At 43.4% G+C, this 25,649-nt stretch overlaps 1 protein-coding gene across 1 annotated transcript; it reads right to left on the bottom strand.

Annotated features, from left to right (window-relative positions):
• Nucleotides 1-3,652: 3,652 nt before the first annotated feature.
• Nucleotides 3,653-24,438, bottom strand: slc1a5 (solute carrier family 1 member 5). The gene is made up of 8 exons (XM_060943219.1): nucleotides 23,649-24,438; nucleotides 17,810-17,852; nucleotides 17,588-17,650; nucleotides 17,345-17,511; nucleotides 15,915-16,148; nucleotides 11,170-11,364; nucleotides 10,932-11,066; nucleotides 3,653-5,008 (listed from the first exon to the last, which is right to left on the bottom strand). The coding sequence occupies exons 1-8, from the start codon at nucleotides 24,173-24,175 to the stop codon at nucleotides 4,786-4,788; spliced, it is 1,587 nt and encodes a 528-aa protein (XP_060799202.1). The 5' UTR covers nucleotides 24,176-24,438; the 3' UTR covers nucleotides 3,653-4,785.
• Nucleotides 24,439-25,649: the final 1,211 nt, after the last annotated feature.

Below are 25,649 nucleotides of genomic sequence, written 5' to 3'. Positions count from 1 at the left end.
TTTCCAGCCACCCTTTTCAGCAATGACCTTTTGTGGCTTATCCTCCTTGTGGAGGGCATCAGTGATCATCTTCTGGACAACAGTCAAGTCAGCAGTCTTCCCCATGATTGTGGTTGTGTGTACTGAACTAGACCGAGAGATACACTGTGTTCATACTGTTTTACTCAAACTTGAAATGAAATATTCTAATCATCATCATTATCTCTAGCTGCTTTATCCTTCTACAGGGTCGCAGGCAAGCTGGAGCCTATCCCAGCTGACTACGGGCGAAAGGCGGGGTACACCCTGGACAAGTCGCCAGGTCATCACAGGACTGACACATAGACACAGACAACCATTCACACTCACATTCACAACTACGGTCAATTTAGAGTCACCAGTTAACCTAACCTGCATGTCTTTGGACTGTGGGGGAAACCGGAGCACCCGGAGGAAACCCACGCGGACACGGGGAGAACATGCAAACTCCGCACAGAAAGGCCCTCGCCGGCCCCGGGGCTCGAACCCAGGACCTTCTTGCTGTGAGGCGACAGCGCTAACCACTACACCACCGTGCCGCCGAAATATTCTAATATTTTGAGATTTTTTTTAATGTTTTTGTACTGTATGCCATACTGATTAAAATTAAAATAGAAAAATGCTTGAAACATTTTAGTTTGTGTAATGAGTCTATAATATATAACATTTTCACTTTCTTAAATAACTGATGGAAAATATTGAACTTTTTCACAATATTCTAATTTTTTGAGATGCACTAGTACACTGTGGTACAATTTTTACTCATTCACCATTGCATATTTTACAATTTGAGTTGATGTATGGGTGGCACGGTGGTGTAGTGGTTAGCACGGTCGCCTCACAGCAAGAAGGTCCTGGGTTCGAGCAGTGGAGTTTGCATGTTCTCCCCGTGTGGGTTTCCTCCGGGTGCTCCGGTTTCCCCCACAGTCCAAAGACATGCAGGTTAGGCTAACTGGTGACTCTAAATCGACCGAATGTGTGAATGTGTGAGAGTGTGAATGGTTGTCTCTATGTATCAGCCCTGTGATGATCTGGCGACTTGCCCAGGGTGTACCCCGCCTCTCACCCATAGTCAGCTGGGATAGGCTCCAGTCTGCCTGCGACCCTGCACAGGATAAGCGGTTATGGATGATGGATGGATGGATGATTTATGCATTGTGCTGCTGTCAAGGGATTGGCTGATTCAAGAACTGCATCAAACAGCGGGTGAATGGGTGTTCCTAATAAAGTGGCCGGTGAGTGTATAAAACCATTCAAAACAAGCTGCTAGACATCTTTTAATCTCAAACACAAATGTCTTCAGTGATATGTCTTCTATCAGCAAGCTAGATAGAGGTGTGTGTGTTATGTTAATGTTTATATGCTACTGTGAAAAGCAATAAACTAATAAACTAATCAAAGTCAATATATGGTGTGACGGCCCTTTGCTTTTTAAAAAATTAATGTTTGTATAAAATGTTATAAAGTAATCTCGGGTACAATTTGTGCAGTTTTATGAGGAAATGGGCTGGTAAGTTTTACTGAGAATCTTGGAGAGTGGTCTGTAACGAAATATGTTGCTTCCTTTACTTTTTTCTTTAACTTTTAATTTGTTGGAAAAAAATATTGGTTTTGTCCTGCATAAACATCTATAACAATTTGTATTAAAATAAAATAGGGGTGCCTACATAATGTATGTCTCAAACAAGTGTGATCCATGACTTCCTTGACTTTAACCATGGAAAGATTGTTGGTGCCAGATGGGCACAGGTCTTTATTTATTTTTTCAATTAAACAGTGACCTAATCGTCAGTATGTGAAAGTCCTTGATTAACATCTCTAAACATTTTAATGTGCAATAAAGATACATGAAAATATACTTGCATTTTTAATTTAAAAAAAAAACACAATAACCAGAATATCATGACAAAAAAACACTTTAATAAAAAGACTGGTAGGAGTGCATTTTAGTGAACACAGCTGTTCTCTTTGGCATCAGGCACAAACAGCTTGTACACAACCATATTGCATCGAGTCACAGCCTGTTGGAATGATCAGTCTTTAATTGCACATAGATGCTGGTATACTCATGTTGTGTCATGTTTTAGTATTTAATCTTTGGCTTCAAAAATGCATTGAAATACAGTGATCATTTATGACACTGGAAAAACAAATTCAGTTTTTAGACATCCTAAAATATCACGAAGCAAAAAAGAACCCAGCTTTTAACATAAAAGTCTGTTTAACTGCTTCTATATCCCTGAGCAATGCTGAGTACAGGCAAAATTTTGATGTTTTCAAAATTCCATCCATTTCTGAACGTTTATACAAATCAGTACCGGTCTCATCAGATCTTATTATAGTTCTTTTTTTTTTAAATTGAGTTACAATAATCATAGCACACTTATTACTTTGCAAATTATGATCATGAAGACATTCTTATGCAGCATACTGAAATCAAACGTGACCTGAAAATGTGTCATTCAACAGAGGAATGTCATACGAGTGTTCACGGAGCCATGAGGAGTGATTCAAAATGATAAACAATATAGAAATAAAAATGACACACAGTCTTTATTTCTAAAACCTACTTGTCCAGACAAATCAGGTGATCAAATTGTACCCAAAAATTTAAGCCTTAAATCAGGAAGTCAAATATTCACTATGGTTTTCAATTATCTATTTAATTGTTCACGCTTCACACACAGTAGGTTTAAAACATCCATCTGTTATTTGTAGCCGCTTATCCTGTGCGGGGTCATGGGCAAGCTGGAGCCTATCCCAGCTGACTATGGGTGAGAGGCGGGGTACACCCTGGACAAGTCGCCAGGCTATTGCAGGGCTGACACAGAGACAGACGACCATTCACGCTCACATTCACACCTACGGTCAATTTAGAGTCACCAGTTAACCTAACCTGCATGTCTTTGGACTGTGGAGGAAATCGGCGCACCTGGAGGAAACCCACACGGACACGGGGAGAACATGCAAACTCCACACAGAAAGGCCCTCGTCAGCTGCTGGGCTTGAACCCAGGACCTTCTTGCTGTGAAGCAACAGTGGTAACCACGACACCACCATGCTACCCCAGGTTTAAAACAGTTTAGTATAAATAAGTAGGTGATTATAGGAAATCACACCCCCTGATTGGTCGAGAGTCTCGGATTATTTCTTGATAAATCACCTCGAGCGACTTGGCAAAATGGCGGCCAATCGCTTTGTCACCATCAGTGAGGAAGAATTACAAATGATGAAAGAAAAAGCTGTTCCTAAAAGCACTAAAATACGCTACAAACTTTGGTCTAAACTATTCTAAAGGTAAGGTATTTTAACGATTTCAAAACAAAAGTATTTTATGTGGGCGGCGTGGTAGTGTAGTGGTTAGCACTGTCGCCTCACAGCAAGAAGGTCCGGGTTCGAGCCCCGTGGCCGGCGAGGGCCTTTCTGTGCGGAGTTTGCATGTTCTCCCCGTGTCCGTGTGGGTTTCCTCCGGGTGCTCCGGTTTCCCCCACAGTCCAAAGACATGCAGGTTAGGTTAACTGGTGACTCTAAATTGACCGTAGGTGTGAATGTGAGTGTGAATGGTTGTCTGTGTCTATGTGTCAGCCCTGTGATGACCTGGCGACTTGTCCAGGGTGTACCCCGCCTTTCGCCCGTAGTCAGCTGGGATAGGCTCCAGCTTGCCTGCGACCCTGTAGAACAGGATAAAGCGGCTACAGATAATGAGATGAGGATATATGCCAGTGTATTTATACTAAAAAATTATCCACCTCAGGCTGGTGAATAATAACCTTATCATCTCAGATATTATTCACCGAAATCCACCTCACCTTTGGTGAAAAACTGTTAATTCAAAACCTCTTGAGAAAATAACTCACTGCATCAGATTGGAAAAGGATTTAAAGGAACAGTCCACCGTACTTCCATAATGAAATATGCTCTTCTCTGAATTGAGACGAGCTGCTCCGTACCTATCCGAGCTTTGCGCGACCTCCCAGTCAGTCAGACGCAGTCAGACGCGCTGTCACTCCTGTTAGCAATGTAGCTAGGCTCAGTATGGCCAACAGTATTTTTTGGGGCTGTAGTTAGATGCGACCAAACTCTTCCGCGTTTTTCCTGTTTACATAGGTTTATATGACCAGTGATATGAAACAAGTTCAGTTACACAAATTGAAACGTAGCGATTTTCTATGCTATGGAAAGTCCGCACTATAATGACAGGCGTACTAACACCTTCTGCGCGCTTCGGCAGCACATTGATATCTGAGCTCCGTATCAATGCGCTGCCGAAGCGCACAGAAGGTGTTAGTAATCTGAAGAAAATTCACTCCCAATAAGAAAAATAAATAATTTTGACAATAGAACAACCCAACAATGAAAAAAATCCTTTTGGAAATGGCATCCTGTTTAAAAGTCCTCTTCTGGTATCTCTTCATATATAGTACAGTTCAGACTCATTTCCCAGGTACACAAGAACGGAAAGATGCATTGTGAAATTATCTATTCTGATTTTTTTTTTTAAATAAAATCCTACCCTTTTCCCTTCTAGGAGGGGTCTTTCATCTTAACGACCAAGGGCTGATATGGCTACAGGCTTCATTCCAGCTAAATAGGGCGTACATATGTATAGTTGGTTGGAGATTAACTGAAATCAAGGCTCCTGCTTGGTTGGAATGAAAACCTCCCGTATAGCCACATTAGCCCGTTGTGGAGAAGACTGAAGACCCCTGCCTTACAGCACAGGTTGAAAGAGATGCAAGAATAAATCACGTTGTGTGTGAGTCTACATTATATATAATGCTTTTCAGAGGTCAGAGAACCAGGGAATTTTGATTCAGCATGTTCCTCAAGGAGAGGAGGGTACTTCAGTTTCACTGGACACTCAGCTTCTTCCAAATGTACTTCACTCAGCTCGACCTCCACATTCTTGCTCGTGCGATCAGTCAAGTGCTGCAGCAGCCCTGCCCCAAAAGCATCACCCTCGACATTGATGACTGTGCAGGTGCGATCTCTAAAAGTGGTAATGTGGAGAAAAAGAGAAGTTATTCCACATAAACATATGCTTCATTATTGCACACACCTTTACATAACCACATCCTATTTGATCCCTTTTTTTTTTTTTTGGAATCACAAGTGCACTTTTATTTCATAAATTCTTCTAACACGTCTTTGGCCCTCTGGGGTCAAAAGCTTTGCCGGTGAAGCTCAGCAGGTTTAGAATGAGTAGGTCATGTATTTAGATAAATATCTGAGTTTTTAAATCATACAAGCATGATAAACACATTGACAAACTTTATACTTTCCTATGTGCCCACTGAGAAATAATATATTTTTTAAATTACCTAAATTAGATGAAACATAAAACTTGTAACCTTACTCAGTCACACCAGAGTCGGAGAGCTAAGCATGCAATTACACATTCATACAGTACCTTGAAAAAAGTATTCATACCCCTTGAACTTTCACATTTTTCCACCACAAACTTAAAGTTTTTTATTGAGATTTTATGTGATAGACCAACACAGAGTAGCACATAATTGTGAAGTGAAACGAAAATGATAAATGGTCTTCAAAATTTTAAACAAATAAAAATGTGAAAAATGTGATGTGCATTAGTATTCAGCCCCCCTGTGTCAATACTTTGTAGAGCCACCTTTTGCTGCAATTACAGCGGCAAGTCTTTTGTGGTATGTCTCTACCAGCTTTGCACATCTAGACACTGAAATGTTTGTCCATTCTTCTTTGCAAAATAGCTCAAGCTCAGCCAGATTGGATGGAGATCATGGTTTGGGCCTGTTTTGCTGCATCTGGGCCAGGACGGCTTGCCATCATTGATGGAACAATGAATTCTGAATTATACCAGCGAATTCTAAAGGAAAATGTCAGGACATCTGTCCATGAACTGAATCTCAAGAGAAGGTGGGTCATGCAGTAAGACAACGACCCTAAGCACACAAGTTGTTCTACCAAAGAATGGTTAAAGAAGAATAAAGTTAATGTTTTGGAATGGCCAAGTCGAAGTCCTGACCTTAACCCAATTGAAATGTTGTGGAAGGACCTGAAGCGAGCAGTTCATGTGAGGAAACCCACCAACATCCCAGAGTTGAAGCTGTTCTGTACGGAGGAACGGGCTAAAATTCCTCCAAGCCGGTGTGCAGGACTGATCAACTGTTACCGGAAACGTTTAGTTGCAGTTATTGCTGCACAAGGGGGTCACACCAGATACTGAAAGCAAAGGTTCACATACTTTTGCCACTCACAGATATGTAATATTGGATCATTTTCCTCAATAAATAAATGACCAAGTATAATATTTTTGTCTCATTTGTTTAACTGGGTTCTCTTTATCTACTTTTAGGACTTGTGTGAAAATCTGATGATGTTTTAGGTCATATTTATGCAGAAATATAGAAAATTCTAAAGGGTTCACAAACTTTCAAGCACCACTGTATGTATGTGTAATATAACTGACTAAAAACTGAAGGAATATTCCATGCATTGATTGACTAGTCAATTGGATGAATTTGTGTGCACATGCAGATGCAGTGGCAACAGGAGTGGCATTATTCACGCACTTGCTGCATATCTTATGTACATCCAGAGGATTTGAAAACATTCACTAGATGAAAAACAGCTTAGTGTCTTAAAACTTTCCGCCACTGTCAGGATGGTTGTCATGGGCTGCATCTCAAATCAAAAACTCTGACCTTACATTCAAAAATATAAAAATCTGAAAATTCACTCATCTAAAAAATCCAGAAAACTGGTTTGCAAAACAGACCTTTTGATAGATTTGAACGCTGCATGAGAGGTATTTAAAATTCTCTTGTATCATACTTGCTGATAATTCAGCATGATTTGGAATCTACAGTGCCTTGAAAAAGTATTCATACCCCTTGAACTTTTTCACATTTTTCCACCTTACAACCACAAACTTAAAAGTTTTTTATTGAGAGTTTGTGTGATAGACCAACACAGAGTAGCACATAATTGTGAAGTGAAACGAAAATGATAAATGGTCTTCAAAATTTTAAACAAATAAAAATCTGAAAAATGTGATGTGCATTAGTATTCAGCCCCCCTGCGTCAATACTTTGTAGAGCCACCTTTTGCTGCAATTACAGCTGCAAGTCTTTTGTGGTATGTCTCTACCAGCTTTGCACATCTAGACACTGAAATTTTTGTCCATTCTTCTTTGCAAAATAGCTCAAGCTCAGCCAGATTGGATGGAGAGCGTCTGTGAACAGCAATTTTCAAGTCTTGCCACAGATGCTCAATGGGATTTAGGTCTGGACTTTGACTGGGCCATTCTAACACATGAATATTCTTTGATCTAAACCATTCCATTGTAGCTCTGGCTGTATGTTTAGGGTGATTGTCTTGCCGGAAGGTGAATCTCCTTCCCAGTTTCAAGTCTTTTGCAGCCTCCAACAGGTTTTCTTCCAGGATTGCCCTGTATTTAGCTCCATCCATCTTCCCATCAACTCTGACCAGCTTCCCTGTCCCTGCTGAAGAAAAGCATCCCCATAGCATGATGCTGCCACCATGTTTCACAGTGGGGATGGTGTGTGCAGGGTGATGAGCAGTGTTAGTTTTCCGCTACACATAGCGCTTTGCATTTAGGCCAAAAAGTTCAGCTTTGGTCTCATCTGACCAAAGCACCTTCTTCCACATGTTTGCTGTGTCCCCTACATGGCTTCTTATGCCTGTCTTTCAACAATGGCTTTCTTCTTGCCACTCTTCCAAAAAGGCCAGATTTGTGGAGTGTATGACTTATAGTTGTCCTGTGCACAGATTCTCCCACCTGAGCTGTTGATTTCTGCAGCTCCTCCAGAGTGATCACGGGCCTCTCGGCTGCTTCTCTGACCAGTGCTCTCCTTGCTCGCTCTGTCAGTTTAGGTGGATGGCCATGTCTTGGTAGGTTTGCAGTTGTGCCATACTTTTTCCATTTTTGAATGATGGATTGAACAGTGCTTCTTGAGATGTTCAGGGCTTGGGATATTTTTTTATAACCTAACCCTGCTTTAAACTTCTCCAGAACTTTATCCCTGACCTGTCTGGTGAGTTCTTTGGTCTTCATGATGCTGTTTGTTCTTCAGTGTTCTCTAACAAACCACTGAGGCCTTCACAGAACAAGTGTATTTATGCTGAGAGTAAATTACACACAGTAGGACTCTATTCACTAATTAGATGACTTCTGAAGGCAATTGATTGCACTGGATTGTATTTAGAGGTATCAGAGTACAGGGGGCTGAATACTAATGCACACCACATTTTTCAGATTTTTATTTCTCATCTCATTATCTCAAGCCGCTTTATCCTTCTACAGGGTCGCAGGCAAGCTGGAGCCTATCCCAGCTGACTACGGGCGAAAGGCGGGGTACACCCTGGACAAGTCGCCAGGTCATCACAGGGCTGACACATAGACACAGACAACCATTCACACTCACACCTACGCTCAATTTAGAGTCACCAGTTAACCTAACCTGCATGTCTTTGGACTGTGGGGGAAACCGGAGCACCCGGAGGAAACCCACACGGACACGGGGAGAACATGCAAACTCCACACAGAAAGGCCCTCGCCGGCCCCGGGGCTTGAACCCAGGACCTTCTTGCTGTGAGGCGACAGCGCTAACCACTACACCACCATGCCGCCCAGATTTTTATTTGTTTAAAATTTTGAAGACCATTCATAATTTTCGTTTCACTTCACAATTATGTGCTACTCTGTGTTGGTCTATCACATAAAATCTCAATAAAAAAAACTTAAGTTCGTGGTTGCAAGGTGGAAAAATGTGAAAAAAGTTCAAGGGGTATGAATACTTTTGCAAGGCACTGTAAAAGACTATCATGCCATTACCATGTGCATAATCACTTTCACTCTTTTGGTTTTGATTGGCTTCTCTTTCGCTGTGAGAATGCCCATCGTAAACAGGATAAAACCTGTCCGACACAGTTTAGGTTATTTGGAGGTAAAACTTGTTGCGAGATGGCACACGGATTTTATGCGCTTCGGATGATTCAGGACACCGATTCAATTTCAGGACAGTGAATCAATTTATGATTAAATTCATGATTCAGGACAGCGATTCAATTAAATCTTGAGAACTGCGACACTGATGATGAACGGACCTTTTTTTATTTATTTATTTTTACTTTGACTTGATCCAGCCGAAGATCAACTCAAGTAAGTGTAAATATTTATTCTATTTCTGATGAGCAGATCGGTTGATGTGTGCGCTGTAGTGCATACACAGGAAAAATGACTGAGCAATTTTTCCAGAATTAAAAGTATTTTCCTCAAAAATAGTTCATTTTGCTCTATTTTGAGTTTAGAGAGTAAAATTTGGAGTTGGAGCAAAATTACAGAGCAATTGTGTAACAGAGTTGGTTGTGGCTCTGAACGGAGTAAAATAGTCTCTCATCTCATTATCTCTAGCCGCTTTATCCTGTTCTACAGGGTCGCAGGCAAGCTGGAGCCTATTCCAGCTGACTACGGGCGAAAGGCGGGGTACACCCTGGACAAGTCGCCAGGTCATCACAGGGCTGAGTAAAATCGTACAAGAGTTAATTTTAAGACACACTGAATAAAGTCAAATACCAGATAAATGAAGATGCTGTAAAAAGCAGTTTTAGAACTGTGTTGCAATGTGTGAAAAAAACATGACCTAACCCATTGTGACGAACCGTTTTGATCACTTGGCCTGACGGGATTAAGAGTTGTCAGTGGGAGGGGTTTTCACTCTTCTCAGTGAATGGAATTTTTTTACTCTGCTCATTGAATACCCCTCCCACTGCCAACCCTTTAACCCAGAACAATAGGACATACATTTTTCATGGCCAGTTAATTGTCCAAATCAGTGGCTCAGATTTAAGTTTTGGTGCTTGATCCATTCCTAAGACTGAACAGAAGTCACCTCAAGTGACCAAAACGGTTCGTCACAATGGGTAAGGTCATGTTTTTACACACATTCCAACACAGTTCTAAAACCGCTTTTTACATCATCTTTTACCTATTTTTTTTTTTTTAAAGTATAATCATGACATACATACTACATAGACACCATTGTAGCTGAACTTGTGCTGAATACAAAAAAAGTCATATGACTTTGAAAATACTGCTAGGATTTGTTGAAATTGACAAAATCAGAGCATGCTAAAATCATTAGTGTCAGAAAATACCCTCAGACCACAGAGGGTTAGGTGGTGTTTACATTAGACCGTATCAGTGCACACAGCAACGCCAATACACGATTCGCGTGCACACAGCAACGCCAATACATGGATACGCTAATCACATGACTAATTAGACGGCACGTCACATGATCCCAGTGCATATCGGGCATGCGCAAGTCACTCACCACTTGCAAGTGGAAGGATGGCAAGCGAACACCTTCTCCAGCAGATAAACACACCTGGCTGTGATGTTCATGTTCTCACTGAGTTTAAGCGCCTGAAGGAGGTAAATAAGTTCAAGTGTGTAAATAAACCTCAGTGCGGCTCAGCGCTTCCTCCTGCGCTCCAAATCACTCCGCCCAAAACAGCGAGTGCCCTCTGGAGGGTGCGCACTCCGGCCCTGTGTAGCTCACAGAGCGCGCGAGTGAAGCGCACGAGCAGTGATTCGGGACTGAGCCGCTTTGTGTGTGATCCCAACGCCAGCGAATCAGGAAGGTGGATGTCACAGTGACGTTGTCCAATGACGACGTCAGCTAGAGCTCAGCACTGCGTTTCCTCGTTCCTCAATGTTTACACAGCACCGGATCAGATTCGAACTGGGTTGAATACGTGGGCCCTGGCGGATTCAAGTTGTTCCGCCTGTGGAGTCGTTTCCCGGCGTTTTAATGTGAACGGACAGTGCATCCGCGACGAAAACGAGACGGATACGGTCTAATGTAAACACCACCTTAGATTCCAAATGTATATATTTTACTCACACAAGCCAGTCTACAGCCAAGATGAAAGAGAGGTCTTTAGTGGGCAATCCCACTGCCTCCAGGATGATAGCCAGCGTTAGCACACCTCCAGCAGGGATCCCTGCAGCCCCCACACTTGAAGCTGTGGCCGTCACCCTGAAACAGTTAACGGACAATGTGGAAAAACAGCTTGTGCTGATTTATAACTTGTATTATCCATTTGGACTCTGAGTAATTGGAATTTAATGTCTGCACTCACAGTATGGTGATAATCTGGGCAAAGTTGAGTGGAATGTCATTTAATTGTGCAATAAAGACAGCAGCCACACACTGGAAGCAAGCGGCTCCGTCCATGTTGACCGTGGCACCAATAGGTAGGATGAAGCGACTGATATGCTTTGATACACCGTTGTTCTCCTCCACACACTTCATCATCAAAGGCAGTGTTGCAGAACTAAAACACACAACTGAGGTGAGGCACTACCCAATTTTTGAATAAATTACACAAACACTCCCAATTCCGAAAATCACTTTAAAGCATTACATCCATTAAACCTGCTATGAATCTAAATAAATATAAATAAAACTAAATCCAAATGAATCTGGATGGAGATGTTGTTGCTCTTAAATTTAAATCCAGAATTCTAGATGCCATAATAATAATAATAATAATAATAAGCAACTAAACACATAAAATTAAAAAAAAAGCTCTCGCTGATATAAACAAAGATCAGATTGGGCCTCCAATTGTCTCTGAAAAGGAAGAAGGAAGAAAAAAAAAACAACCCTGAGGCATTCCCAGAAAGAGAATAAAAAGCCTTTATTAGACACTAATCACTGCTCTGGATAGGTGTGTGTGCGCTCGTTGCTCACGTGTGTGCGCGCATGTGTGTGTTCACCGCTTCAGATGGGTTAAATGCAGAGGAATTTCACAAGCGTGTGATGAATAAAGGTGTGGTTTCTTTCATTCTTTCTTAATTGCATGCCAACAGGTTTCGACAGCAAAAGTATTTCAGACTATAGCCGCATGTAATGGCATTCCGTAAGCTCTTCCTGGTTACTGTACCATTTCTAGAGTCAGTCGAAAAAACACTTTTTCCACGCGAGCGACGAGACATGACAACTTCCCTTGTCTTTCTAAAATGTTTACTTAAAAACAACAAGGTAAATCACAAAGTCTGGCGCACGGTCAAAAGACTGTGCTGCTTCCACCATGTTCTGACTCGAAACTAAGGTATACACAGTCAGTGATGTCACATCGTAAGATTTAGAACATGGAACTCTATGTTCTTCAGGGATGAGAATGAAAAATATTTTAAAAGTCTGAAAAAAACGGGGCGGGGCCGGGCCCATGGGGCTAATGATTTTTGGCTTTTTTTTTTTTAACCCCAAACCATTAATTTTATCAGCAAAAATTTGCAATTTATTTGGAAATAAATTCCCCTTCTTGGTGGACTCCCAGGTGAAAATGATTAATATGGTACAAGAGACTTGTTTTTAATCAATTCACATTTGATGATTTCAAAAAAATCAATGCACCTTTTAATATAAACAAGCTCGACAGTATTATATTTCTGCATTTTAGCTATTCATGTCTTTGAATACCAGGGCTTTGAACCAGAATTTTTTTCCTATTGGTTCGTTCCGAACAGAAACGGAATTTTAACGTTTCTGGTTTTGGGTTCCACCATTAAACAGACGTTCCCGAACCGGTTAGAACAAAAAAATTTCGTTCCCGGAACGGTTAATTACGTTCCCTGTCAGCTGTTTAACAAATGGCTATAAAATTATGTCTCTGTCTCATCCAGCTTAAGCCAAATGTAGGCTAATTCTATTACAACCTTCATTAAATAAGACAAGAAATAATTCAAAACAATTATTATTTCAAATGTTGGTGATTTGGATTCTCAGTATGTCTTCCCATCTACACAAACAGAAAAAGTGCCAAAAATGAAAGAGAATTCGTTTAGTGTGTTACCAAAGGCTAGTCAGGCCCTATAGAGGGCTACCGCATGACGTCACCGCGCCGCGAGATTTTGTTAGGCGCCATATTGGAAGACCAAGTACACATCTATGCAAGTACATACATTCATAAAACAAACTACACCTGAAATGTAGCCAGGGCCGGTTCTGCCCTAATCTGGACCCGGGTGCAACATCGCGCAACCCCCCCCCCCAAAAACAAAACAAAAAAAAAAAAAACACCAGTCTAAATCAGGACAACCATCACATAACTATAAACATTTTATATCAACTATTTTAACTAAATGGGCTATAATAAATAAGCCTGCAGGCAGCCACGGCGAGCCGCCTCAGAAAAGTAACCATTTGTCCTACCTTAAAACTCGTTTTGCATTTTCTGCCTCCTTTTTTGTATTTTCGACCCTCCGTTTATTTTCTTTCCTTTTCTGAAAACCCGATTTGTGTCCAGACATTTTGTTCTGCTACCAACGAACTAACTCGTCAGGTCTCGTCTCTCGAGCCCGCGATGATTCCCGTGGGAAGGGCAACAATTGATACATTTTTACAAACAGCCAATAAACAGCCAATAGGGAGGTTGCAACGTTCAGGCTCTTCTTTGCTCAGACACTCAGTACACTCACTCACTTATTATCACGTGGAGTCCACCTTCCCGCTCTCTCCATTCAGTCAGCGAACGTCACACAGGAAGTGAACCCCAGAGGGTCATAGAAACTTGCGCAGGAGAAGAATGGCTTTTTTATTTGTAGGCTACGGAAACTTTGAGGAACGAAATAAAAACCGGTATTAACCGGTTACCATTATTTTTAATAAGCGTTTCTGTTCCGGAACATAAAAAATAATAAAGTTTCTGGTTTCGTTTCTGTTCCATGTGAAATAGAAAAAGTTCCCGGTTTTCGTTTTCGTTCCTTGAACCGGTTCAAAGCCCTGTTGAATACTCTAATCCTTTAAAAGGAAGTGCAAACCAGAAAAAAGTTCTATCATACAATTCTCTTAAGCTTTCTTCTGATGTTATCATGGTAGCAGGAGCTCTTGCATATTAAGCAGGCAACATTCAACATCACTCATCACTTCCCTTTCAACTGTTGTGTGAACTAACTAGATTTTATCTGGACAGGATGTTGTGTAATGTAATACAGATACCATATGGTCAATGTGAAGATCGAGATGGTGAGTTTGAATTAAAGAACAGGCATGTACAATGGGCATTACATATTGGAAATTTTTTTTAAATCAAAAACTATAAGTTCATCTCGGCCTAAAAAGTTTGGGCAGACGCTCCCGCGCGGCACATGCCAGCAATTCCCCCCCATGAAATGAGCAATAAGTAGGAGAGTTATACACGGTATCATACTTAAAATTTCATCAGAAATATAGATATGATACTATGATTCTCCCCAACATGCTACATTAGATAAGCTAACCTCATTTATAAAAGATACACACTTATATATGACATGTAATTGATATATATTTTTTGGGGCGTGCGCTCTCTCTCTCTCTCTCTCTGCCATGCCGATCCTGTCGGCTGCACTGACTCAACTGAACTGAAAACTCCGGTCCTCGAGAAAAGAGATAAAAGCCCGCCCACACTGAAAGCTGATTAGCTTATTTTGCTGAGTAACCCAATCAAGATGCTCTTTGTCTGGCATGCACTACATGAACAGGCACACAAGCAGTGTTGCCAGATTGGGTGGTTTTAAGTGCATTTTGGCGGGTTTTGAACATATTTTGGGCTGGAAAACGTCAGCAGTATCTGGCAACACTGCACACAGTCTCCCTCGCGCACCCCCTCGCGCGCGCACATGCAGACCTTAATGTTGCGCGCGCACACCCTTGCTCGCTTCTATCAATATGCAGGAGGCTCCCGGAACTTCCGGGAGACTTGGGATGTCTGCGTTATAAGGTGACCACAGATCGTTAATCATACGCCCCCCCCCCCAAAAAAAAAATTTCTCAACGGATTTACATCGATCTCAAAAACGATCATTTTGGTCTGAAAAAGTCGGAAATCCGCCAATCGGCGGAAAATTCTCATCCCTGGTTCTTAAATTATCGTCATTCATTTTTAACTTAAATTATTGCTTACCTGGCCCTTACACCACATGTCACGCAGTCACAGGTGCGCATGCCAAAAACAAGAGCCAGAAGAGATGAATGCAATCAAACATACATGCACGAAGTCCTTTTTCCCCCCTTTTCTATAGATTTAATGTTTTCTACTTTGTATGATACGCAGATAAAAAGGGTGCATGCGTGTGAGTGAATGGATTCATCTCATGTGTCTCGTGTGCATGCGCAAAGGAGTAATTTTATAAAAAGATCGTTCTCTGTACAGTGTTTTGCCACTGTTATCCTTGTATACGTCATTCGGGTAACTATTTGTCTTTTCACATTCTACTCGTTCTCACTGTTCTCTGTATAATGGGTCATTTGAGAGTTTTTGAGCATGAGCTCTTAATTTGTACCTCTTGTATGGTAGGGACCAAGTCATGTGACTGCTCTCTCACCTTTCTCTTTACCTGTTAAATGTGTACACGCACTGATAAAGACTTTTTGTTGTCGAAACTCATAGGCATGTAGTAGCCAGTGTCTAATAAGGGCCTTTTATACTTTTAACGCAGGAGATTTTTCTTCTTTTTCCACTAATGAGGACATATTTTGAAAAGAGCTCCACAGTAAACTGAAATGGTACCAACAAACCTTGACATTTGTGCCGTGCTCATTGTAGGTAAAATGTTAAATGGTGAGTTGTCAGAAACAGATTCACCAAGGCACTATTCTATCTATCGTATTAATTTGACTAAAAATTCTGGGCCTGTGGAATTTACAAAGTTGATTTGAACATCGTACGTATTTTTACCTTGAAAGAAAAACACCTGAGTCAATTAAAAAAAAATAAAAGTATCACTCCAGCCCTAGTATGTGGAGTTGCTCATCATTATCTTGTGCCGAAAGTTTGTTCTATTGCCATTCAAAAAAAAAAGGATGCTGGTTTAGGCCAAATGCTCCTCGATTTCTTACCTGGACGAGGTTCCAAAAGCAGTTGCCAAAGCAGTAATCGTGCCCATGATAAAAGTGTAGGGGTTCTTCCGTGTGATCACAAAGTAAATTAGTGGCAGGATGAGCAGACCATGCACCGCATGACCAACCATACAGCAGGCAATATACTTTCCCAAGCTGGCAAATAGTGTCCCTACATCCTCCATCTCAACAATCTTAGCAGCGACCAGGAACATGATACCCAGCGGGGCATACCTGCAGAACATCAACTCAATTCAGAATACAAATAACTACAATTCTTCAGAAAACCAAAATTAACATTATGTGAACTAATAGTGTTGATAAGAATATAGATTAGGGATGGCGAAAACTAAAAAAAAAAAATCTTGACCGACCACCGAGCCTCATTAGCCTGTTAAAGTCGGTTAACCTGCGAGTTTAAAATTCTAGAATTGGAATTATTACAGGGATGTAAACGGCGCGCCTTTTGGCGGATGCCGCCCTCTCCACGGCTGAATCGCGCAGATCCGACCTTCCTTTCCCAAGGGGGGGCGTTGGAGCGTCTGACCACAACTTCATCAAAGCAAATTCTGCATATAAGCAAATGCCGCCACAGTCCACGAAACACAGGAAGTACAAGCACGAGAAGAAAACGGCAAATCAGAAAGCCGCGCATGCCCGCGCCGAAGCCGCGCAAAATTTAATGTGCGCAGCTTCCGCGCAAACGCGCGCAGCCCCCCGATCCACTGCCTTCCTCCCACACCCCCCACGCCTCATGGACTGCAATGGCACCCACCTATTTAGTTATTTTAATACAGAATCCACCTTGAAATTACATTCAGACACTCCAACACCCCCCCCCCCAAAAAAAACGGATCTGCACGATTCAAAAAAAAAAAGTCGGCATCTGCGCCTTTAGTTTGTGTGGAGAGATATGATCTGCAATAACATGAATTGTTGGCTACAGACCGAAACATACTTTCAGAATGCACTGGCCAAGGCAGGACTAAACTCCATGTGCCTTCTAATAATAATTAAAAAAAAAAAAAACAGAATAGTAATTTGTAAGCTAAAAAGCCTGCGTCTACACTTTCGCAGAGTGGCAGCGGGAGGGCGGGACATGACTGAATGGGTGTTTCTGATTTGTCAGCTGTCTTTAACTGGGGCGGGACATGACTGAATGGGTGTTTCTGATTTGTCAGCTGTCGTCCTTACACCGCATGGCATGCCCCAAGCGTTTACAACATGGAATTCCAAGTCCTCCGCTCCAAAATCGGCAGCTTCAAAACGATTGATTTTTTTTTTTTTAAACCGACAACCAAAAAAAAAAAAATTAACCGGTTGACGTTGATTCGGTCAACTACCAGTCAAACGGTCATCGGTTAACATCCCTAATACAGATATGCACTTTCATGGAATAAGTAACAAAAAAATCAGGTTGATTTATTTACCACATGATCCAGGATACGAGTATCATAGTAGCCTCATTGAAGGAGTTAAAAAACTTAATTAGGATCTCCCCGTCCTTGCCCAGTCTCCTCAAGGCCACACCAAACGCCATAGCAAACACAATTAGACCCAGAATGTTCATGCCGTTCACATCTGTACCAAATGGAACCTACACACAAGTGCACACATCAGCTACATGTCCTACAAACAGTTTACATGTTTAGATTTTTAAAACTAGAGATTACCTTTTCCAAAGTGATGTTGGAATCAGTCTTGTTGGGTTTCACAAAGTTATAATCAGTAGCATACTGGGGGGAAAAGGGAGACATCAAATGAGCAAAATAGCTAATTGATGGGGGGGATGCAGAGTTTCTATTCTTTTTTCAGGCTGAAGGAGTGTGTAAGTCTCTGTGTGTATGTGTGTGAGAGAGAGAGAGAGAGAGAGAGAGAGAGAGAGAGTGTCTCACCGACTGAAAAGCAGCAGCCACCAAGTTGGAGGGGAAGATGTTTCTGAAAGGGCAAAGGAAAATTACATGCTAATTTTAAGACCTGTGCAAGAAGCAAAAGGAACCAATTAAAACGATTGGATTCTCCAAATATTCATTTAATAACAGTTCATCTGGTTGAGAGCTCTTTGGTGCATCTTGCCCAAACACCACTTTGAAGTAGTCTTGGCATCTTTAGAGTGCATGTACTGGGAGCAGCATTTACAATGGGGGGCCCAGTGATTATCCTTCAGTTGAAGTGAACCTAGTGAGCGAAGCAAGCCCAAGGAACAGCTGGGGCAGCTTTTTCTTCTCAATTCTGTTTTTTTTTGGTATTAGAAGCCATATGAAGCAATGTCTCATCTCATTATCTCTAGCCGCTTTATCCTGTTCTACAGGGTCGCAGGCAAGCTGGAGCCTATCCCAGCTGACTACGGGCGAAAGGCGGGGTACACCCTGGACAAGTCGCCAGGTCATCACAGGGCTGACACATAGCCACAGACAACCATTCACACTCACATTCACACCTACGGTCAATTTAGAGTCACCAGTTAACCTAACCTGCATGTCTTTGGACTGTGGGGGAAACCGGAGCACCCGGAGGAAACCCACGCGGATACGGGGAGAACATGCAAACTCCGCACAGAAAGGCCCTCGCCGGCCCCGGGGCTCGAACCCGGACCTTCTTGCTGTGAGGCGACAGCGCTAACCACTACACCACCGTGCCGCCCCTTGTTTTAATCTTTTATTTCTTATTTTTGAAAGGCCATTTTTTGCAGTGTACTTTTTACTTCACTACATTTCTATCAAGGTCCTCGTTACTCGTTACTATGAAGCAGCTTTGAAAGTGGATGTTTTTTTTTTTTCTTTTCTTAAGCATGATTGATTTTTTCGCAGGTGACACTGAGAGCCTATCAGTAATCACTAGGGTCACATCACATCCATAGACTGGATAAAATTAATGGCTCGGTCACACCGCCCGAACTTTGCTGGAGCGTTCCTGGAGCGGTGAAAAAAATTCATCACCGCTCGTAACCGTTCACCACCGTTTAACAAAAGTTGGCCCCCATTAAAGCAACGCCGTATACGCTCGGCCACCGCTGATGTTTCTCGAGGGGCCCTCCTACCGCTCCGAAAGTTTTGAGCTGCACAAAATATTGCGAGCGGTGAGAAGGGGGCAATTTTCCGCCCTGGCAAAGTTCACCCCCGCTCCACCAACGGCTAGTTAAAGTGTGGCACCGCTAGACGCAAGTTCGTGGACGCTTGGGTCCACTAGGCCAACGCAGAAATCTTGAACGCTGGACCACCGCTGCTTCGCCAGCGTTGCCCGGGCGGCGATTAAACGTTGCACAAACTTCGGTGGAGCGGTTGTAAGCGTTTTACGAGCGGACACGGGGTTGCTGGAACGGTGTCGGGCGTTGAAGCAGCTACCCCCGCCGAGCCAAAGCCCGCATGCGCAGAACGCCGCTATACCAACGCTCGCATCACCGCTAAACCAACGCTCGCTACCGCTAAACCAACACCGGTTTCAGCGGTGCACCGCTAAACCAACGCCCGTGTTTTCGATTTTTTTCCCATTTTGTGCGCGGTGACGAGCGTTGTCAAAATTCAGCCCCCCCTCCCTACCGTTCAAGGAACGCTCCAGCAAAGTTCGGGCAGTGTGACCGGGGCCTAAGATCAATGATTTCTCAGCAGCATTATTTGAACACAATCAGTTGATGGCAGAATATGGATGGAGGTGGTTCTTCTGGGGAATGCACGCACACCCATGGCCATACCTCGAACCCATGTTTCAGTTTTCTGAAAGGAATAAAGATTCGTTTCGTTTTAAATGTTTGCTTTGTTTGCCAAAACCGAACCACATCACAGCCTACAAAGTATATTGAGGTATATAAACATTTAATCCGAGACAAACATTGCAACGAGGTTGTCTGTGCTTTTAAAGCTAGCGATAACGTTGCAATAGCTATGCAGTCTGGTTAGTCAAATGACTTTCTATGGATTTTCCCACTAAGTTGCCATCGGCTTGTCCACGGCTAACGTTAAAGTGCATATCACAGGTAAATTCAGGAGCAAAATCAAGGCAATTCTCCTATTTTATATTAAACTTTGGTCAAATATCTGTCACATTTTGCATAATTTTTTTACCTTGCGCAATACCAGAAAAATTCAGTTGAAATCAAGCCATTTGAGGCGAATTCATCCGCCTCTGAAAAAACTTGGCATTCGGATTTCCCGGGAAACATTGATTTTCATGATGTCACGTGCGGGACGCCTCCCTCTGAATCCTACGCCAGCGCTGGTTTGTTTATGAGAAAACAACCGTACTATTTACATCCCCGGTGTCGTCTCCGTCGTCTAAGGGCGGCATGGTGGTGTAGTGGTTAGCACAGTTGCCTCACAGCAAGAAGGTTCCGGGTTCGAACCCAGCAGCCGGCGAGGGCCTCTCTGTGTGGAGTTTGCATGTTCTCCCCGTGTCTGCGTGGGTTTCCTCCGGGTGCTCCGGTTTCCCCCACAGTCCAAAGACATGCAGTTAGGTTAACGTGGGGCAGCCTTGGGCTGAGGTGCCTTTGAGCAAGGTACCGAACCCCTGACTGCTCCCCGGGCGCTCTGGGCTGCCCACTGCTCTGGGTGTGTGCGCACACGTGTGTTCACTGCTTCAGATGGGTTAAATGCAGAGGATGAATTTCACTGTGCAAATAAAGGTTTCTTCATTTTGTGAATTCACATTTCTGTCTTTGGTAATGGCGTTAGGTTTTATAAGCATTGTGGCAATAATACAACGATGCGTTGACAGAAAATGTACTTAAATATTTTAAAAAGCAAGTACTTCAGTACTTTAACTTAAGTAAAAATTTGAAAGAAAAAAAGAAAACACAACTTTATTCATCACACACTTGTGAAATTTCCTCTCTGCATCTGAAGCAGTGAACACACACACATACCCAGAGCAGTGGGCAGCCATGCTAATGGCCCTTTTCCACTACCCTTTTTCAGCTCACTTCAGCTCGCTTCAGCTCACTTCAGCCCGACACGGCTCGCGTTTCGACTACCAAAAACCAGCACGACTCAGCTCGTTTCAGCCCTGCTTAGCCCCTAAAACTCGCACCGTTTTGGAGTGGGGCTGAAGCGAGCCAAAGCGAGCCGACTGAGGCTGGAGGCGTGAGCAGACACTCCCCTGTGCACTGATTGGTGAGGAGGCGTGTCCTCACATGCCCACACACGCCCCGCGAGCGCGCTGGGATCTGTAAACACCGCAAACCCGGAAGAATAATAATTACGAATTACGAGAATTTCTGAAGCCTTATGCGCCTCACCTCATCTATACGCTCTTGCCAGTATCTGTTGGCGTTGTCGGTGACAACAAGCCACAGCACCAAGACCAGCAACACTAACGACTCCATGTCCTCCATGTTTATTGTTTACTATTCGGGTCGTGAGACTACCGCTTAAAAGATCACTGAATCAGTCAGAGCATCGTGGACGAGTTCGCGGAGCGCAAGGCTCGCCGTATGCCCTTCAAATAATGCGCGCAGTAGGCTATTGATGTTTTATTATGAGCCATGTACAGTATGTCGCCTAATGTTTTTTTGTTTGAGTTACATGTTCGTTTGAAGGACTTAATGTACAAAATAACATAGTTGCACCCCGTAGTGTTGAAATTGGTAAACACAGTGCATTCAGTGAGGTTTGCACCGCCCTCCTTTTATTTCTGACTCTTCCTGTCACCACTCTGAGCGCTCATTCGTATGCCCTTCAAATAATGTGCGCAGTATAGGCTATTGATGTTTTATTATGAGCCATGTACAGTATCCTAATGTTTTTTGTTTCTGAGTTACATGTTCGTTTGAAGGACTTGATGTACTAAATAACATAGTTGCATCCGGTAGTGTTGAAATTGGTAAACACCGCAGTTGCGGACATTTTGTAGCCTAAAATGATGTTATGATAAGCTTTAATAAAGGGCCCGGTCATTTGCCCCGCCCCCGCTCTGACTTGTTCCGCCACTGTCACTGATGTCACTGTTTGCGCTGCTTAACGACATCACATGACGTCCACCCACTTTCGCTAACTCCACCCAATGTGTCCACCCACTTCCAGCCAGCACGGTTCAGCGCGGTTGTAGTCGAAATGCAACTTCAATAGCCCCGCTCAGCTCGACTCAGCTCGACTCGGCACGGCACGACTCAGCCGCGTTTGTAGTGGAAAAGCGGCATAACAGCGCCCGGGGAGCAGTTGGGAGTTCGGTGCCTCGCTCAAGGGCACCTCAGCCCAAGGCCGTCCCATATTAACATGTCTTTGGATTGTGGAGGAAACCCACGCAGACACGGGGAGAACATGCAAACTCCACACAGAAAGGAGTTCGAACCCAGAACCTTCTTGCTGTGAGGCGACCGTGCTAACCACTACACCACCATGCCGCCCACGACTACTTGTATTGGAGTAACATTTGACCAGTGGGATCTGCACTTTTATCTCTAGCCGCTTTATCCTTCTACAGGGTCGCAGGCAAGCTGGAGCCTATCCCAGCTGACTACGGGTGAAAGGCGGGGTACACCCTGGACAAGTCACCAGGTCATCACAGGGCTGACACATAGACACAGACAACCATTCACACTCACATTCACACCTACGGTCAATTTAGAGTCACCAGTTAACCTAACCTGCATGTCTTTGGACTGTGGGGGAAACCGGAGCACCCGGAGGAAACCCACGTGGACACGGGGAGAACATGCAAACTCCACACAGAAAGGCCCTCGCCGGCCCCGGGGCTCGAACCCGGACCTTCTTGCTGTGAGGCGACAGCGCCAACCACTACACCACCGTGCCGCCCCGGATCTGCACTTTGACTTAAGTAATGAAGTCAGGTACTTTGTCCACCTCTGGAATTGACAATAAAAAAAAAAATCTTTGAATCTTGAACTATTCAGTGACTGAGAGAAACCAGTCCTGTGACTGAAACTGCAACACACCCAGGTCTCTGTTGAGTCTCGTGCTCGGAGGTGGCGGATTTACCAGTGATAATCCTTCAGTATTATTTATTCACTGCATGTACAAACATGTCAGTGTTCCAAGCACGAGATTCATCTGGTTTTATTTGTGTTTTAAATAAATAAACATTAAATTGGGGCGGCACGGTGGTGTAGTGGTTAGCGCTGTCGCCTCACAGCAAGAAGGTCCGGGTTCGAGCCCCGTGGCCGGCGAGGGCCTTTCTGTGTGGAGTTTGCATGTTCTCCCCGTGTCCGCGTGGGTTTCCTCCGGGTGCTCCGGTTTCCCCCACAGTCCAAAGACATGCAGGTTAGGTTAACTGGTGACTCTAAATTGAGCGTAGGTGTGAATGTGAGTGTGAATGGTTGTCTGTGTCTATGTGTCAGCCCTGTGATGACCTGGCGACTTGTCCAGGGTGTACCCCGGCTTTCGCCCATAGTCAGCTGGGATAGGCTCCAGCTTGCCTGCGACCCTGTAGAAGGATAAAGCGGCTAGAGAGAATGAGATGAGATGTGCTTTACAGTGTAGGGTTACAGGCTGTGACGTCACTTTTATGCGCCGCCCACTTCTACAAACCAGGTCGATGATGCAACCACGTGTTGGTGTTACAGAGACACGCGGCGAGATCCTGTCCCGAACCGGAACCCTTATACACACTGAACAGACCTCCAGTACATTAAAAATGAGTTTTATGATGGTTATTTTTACTAATGTAATTTATCCTGACTCGCACCTGGAGTTTAAAGCAGATCACCTTGAAGTTGAGACTGAAAGTGTTCCCTTTGGTAACTGGTAATGTGACCAGTTCCAGACTAAACCCATTAAAGCTTACCTTATTAGGTCCAAAAACGAGTCCACCACGTCCTTCCTCTTGGGTATACTCTCATTAATGCCAGGCATCTTCTGCTTGGCTCCTTCAGACGAGCCTGGCTGAATGATCAACGCCATAATCACACCAACTGCCGATGAAACTAACGTGGTGAATAAAAAGAAGAGCATCGCCCAGCCGCCCAGTTTCCCTAAAGCTTTCGGGTCGATGCTCGCGGCTCCGGACACGAGGCTGCACACCACCAGCGGGATGATGATCATCTTCAGCAGGCGGATTAACAGCTCCCCAGGGAAACCGAAATAAATCACCTGAGCTGGGGAGAGCTCTGCGCTCCGCACTCCGAGTCCAATACAGACGCCGGCGATAACCGCAGCCACCGTCAACATCACCAGCAAGTTCTCTTTCGCGATCCTCTTGAACTTCTCCCAGGAGGTTTCTGAAGCGCCTCGACTCTTCTCGACCGGCTCGGAGAGATGCGCCCGGCCGTTAGAAATCTCTCTTTCGATACTGATCTTCTCGTCTGCCATCATCACTTCAATAATGACCACCACAAATTTTAAAACAAGCCACGAGTCCAAACATGAACCTCTCCCTCGCTGCGCCTGACAGAACAGCGTGCTCGCTCCGCCGCCTGCGCCTCAATCAATGAAACTCTGATTCCGCTTCCACTTCTTCGCTTGCTTTCCGGCAGCTGACGAAACAGCTCTGCGCCCTTACATCACCGCCTGCTTTACAACACCTACCATACATTACGGTGCGTTCATGTGCTATGGAAATTATATGGTAAATACCAAACGCCGACATGGAAAGCACACATGAACGCCCCCTCTTGTGGTATTTTCCACTGGGCAACTCCAGGGGTGTAGTGGGTGTAGTGGGCGGGGGTACGCCGTCCACCCACTTCTCCCGAGGTGAGATTAAAAAAAAAACAACAAAACCTGTCATTCAATGAAAAGATTTTGAAACAGTAGAAATTAAAAAGATTAGAACTAAATATCTCTCCTTTCTAATTCCCTTCAAAGCGAAAGAAATACAGTTCAAAATTTTGAATAGAATTTACCCAACCAAAGAATTTCTTAAGAAGAAATTTAAATTTGAAACTGGTAAATGTGTGTTTTGTGAAACAGAGGAGGAGGATTTGGAACATCTTTTCTTTCTATGTGATTTAATACAAAGATTTTGGTTTGATTTTCAGGCTTGGCTACAGTCTAGGGGGATTCAGTTTGCCCCTTTATCCATTAAGGAAATTAAATTTGGAGTGTTTTTAAATAATAACAAAATTGAATATGGTGTTAATAATTTGCTACTTTTAGGTAAACACTTTATTCACAAATGTCGTTTTTTTAAAACTGGACCTTGTGTTGCACACTGGAGGAGTGACCTCAGGCTTTTTGCCAGGTCTTTAAGGTTGGTTGAAAATAGGGATGTTGGTTATTTTATATCCTTTTTGGATGACTTTGATTTGCTCGATTGACGTGTGTAAGGATGGTTGAGTGGCCCCTTTCTTGTTCATATTTTTAACTTTATTGCTTTGTGTGTGTTTTGCTTCTTTGATGTTTTTTGGATCTGTATATATATGGTGCTCTATTTGTTTGTATTTTGAATGTTTTTGGAAATAAAAAAAGAAAAAAAAAACCTGTCATTCAATGGCCTGAGTTTATACGCTCTACAGCAGGGGTCACCAAACTACGGCCCGCGGGCCAGATCCAGCCCGCCACCCCCCTTTGACCGGCCCCCCAGCCCCTCTGCCCCCCATCACTTGAACCGGCCCTATGAGGCAATCCCCAAAAGTGGTCATGGCCTATTTTTTAAATTGCTTTTTGGCAAATAATAACATGTCTGCATCTTGTATTTTGTTGATTTTATCAATTAAAATTGATATTTAGTTATAAAATGAACTATTCATATTTTCCGAATTTTCGTCATATGCTCGCGATCAAGCAGTGACAGGCAGCGCATGCGCAGAGAACTGTCAGTGTTCAGGACAGCAAAATGGCTAGCGGC

This window comes from Neoarius graeffei, chromosome 16 (genome assembly GCF_027579695.1).
Source record: "Neoarius graeffei isolate fNeoGra1 chromosome 16, fNeoGra1.pri, whole genome shotgun sequence".
Lineage (NCBI taxonomy): Eukaryota > Metazoa > Chordata > Actinopteri > Siluriformes > Ariidae > Neoarius > Neoarius graeffei.
Note: the sequence above shows the minus strand (reverse complement) of the source record. Positions and strands in the feature narration are given on the sequence as shown.

What these genes read in the sequence shown, in the direction of transcription:
- slc1a5 (XM_060943219.1), bottom strand. Translation starts at nt 24,175, where the DNA reads ATGATGGCAGACGAGAAGATCAGTATCGAAAGAGAGATTTCTAACGGC. An exon ending in GCTTTTGGAACCTCGTCCAG is followed by an intron (nt 11,365 to 15,914) that starts GTAAGAAATCGA and finishes TGTGTGTTTTAG; the next exon opens with TTCTGCAACACTGCCTTTGA. An exon ending in GCCCAGATTATCACCATACT is followed by an intron (nt 11,067 to 11,169) that starts GTGAGTGCAGAC and finishes TAACTGTTTCAG; the next exon opens with GGTGACGGCCACAGCTTCAA.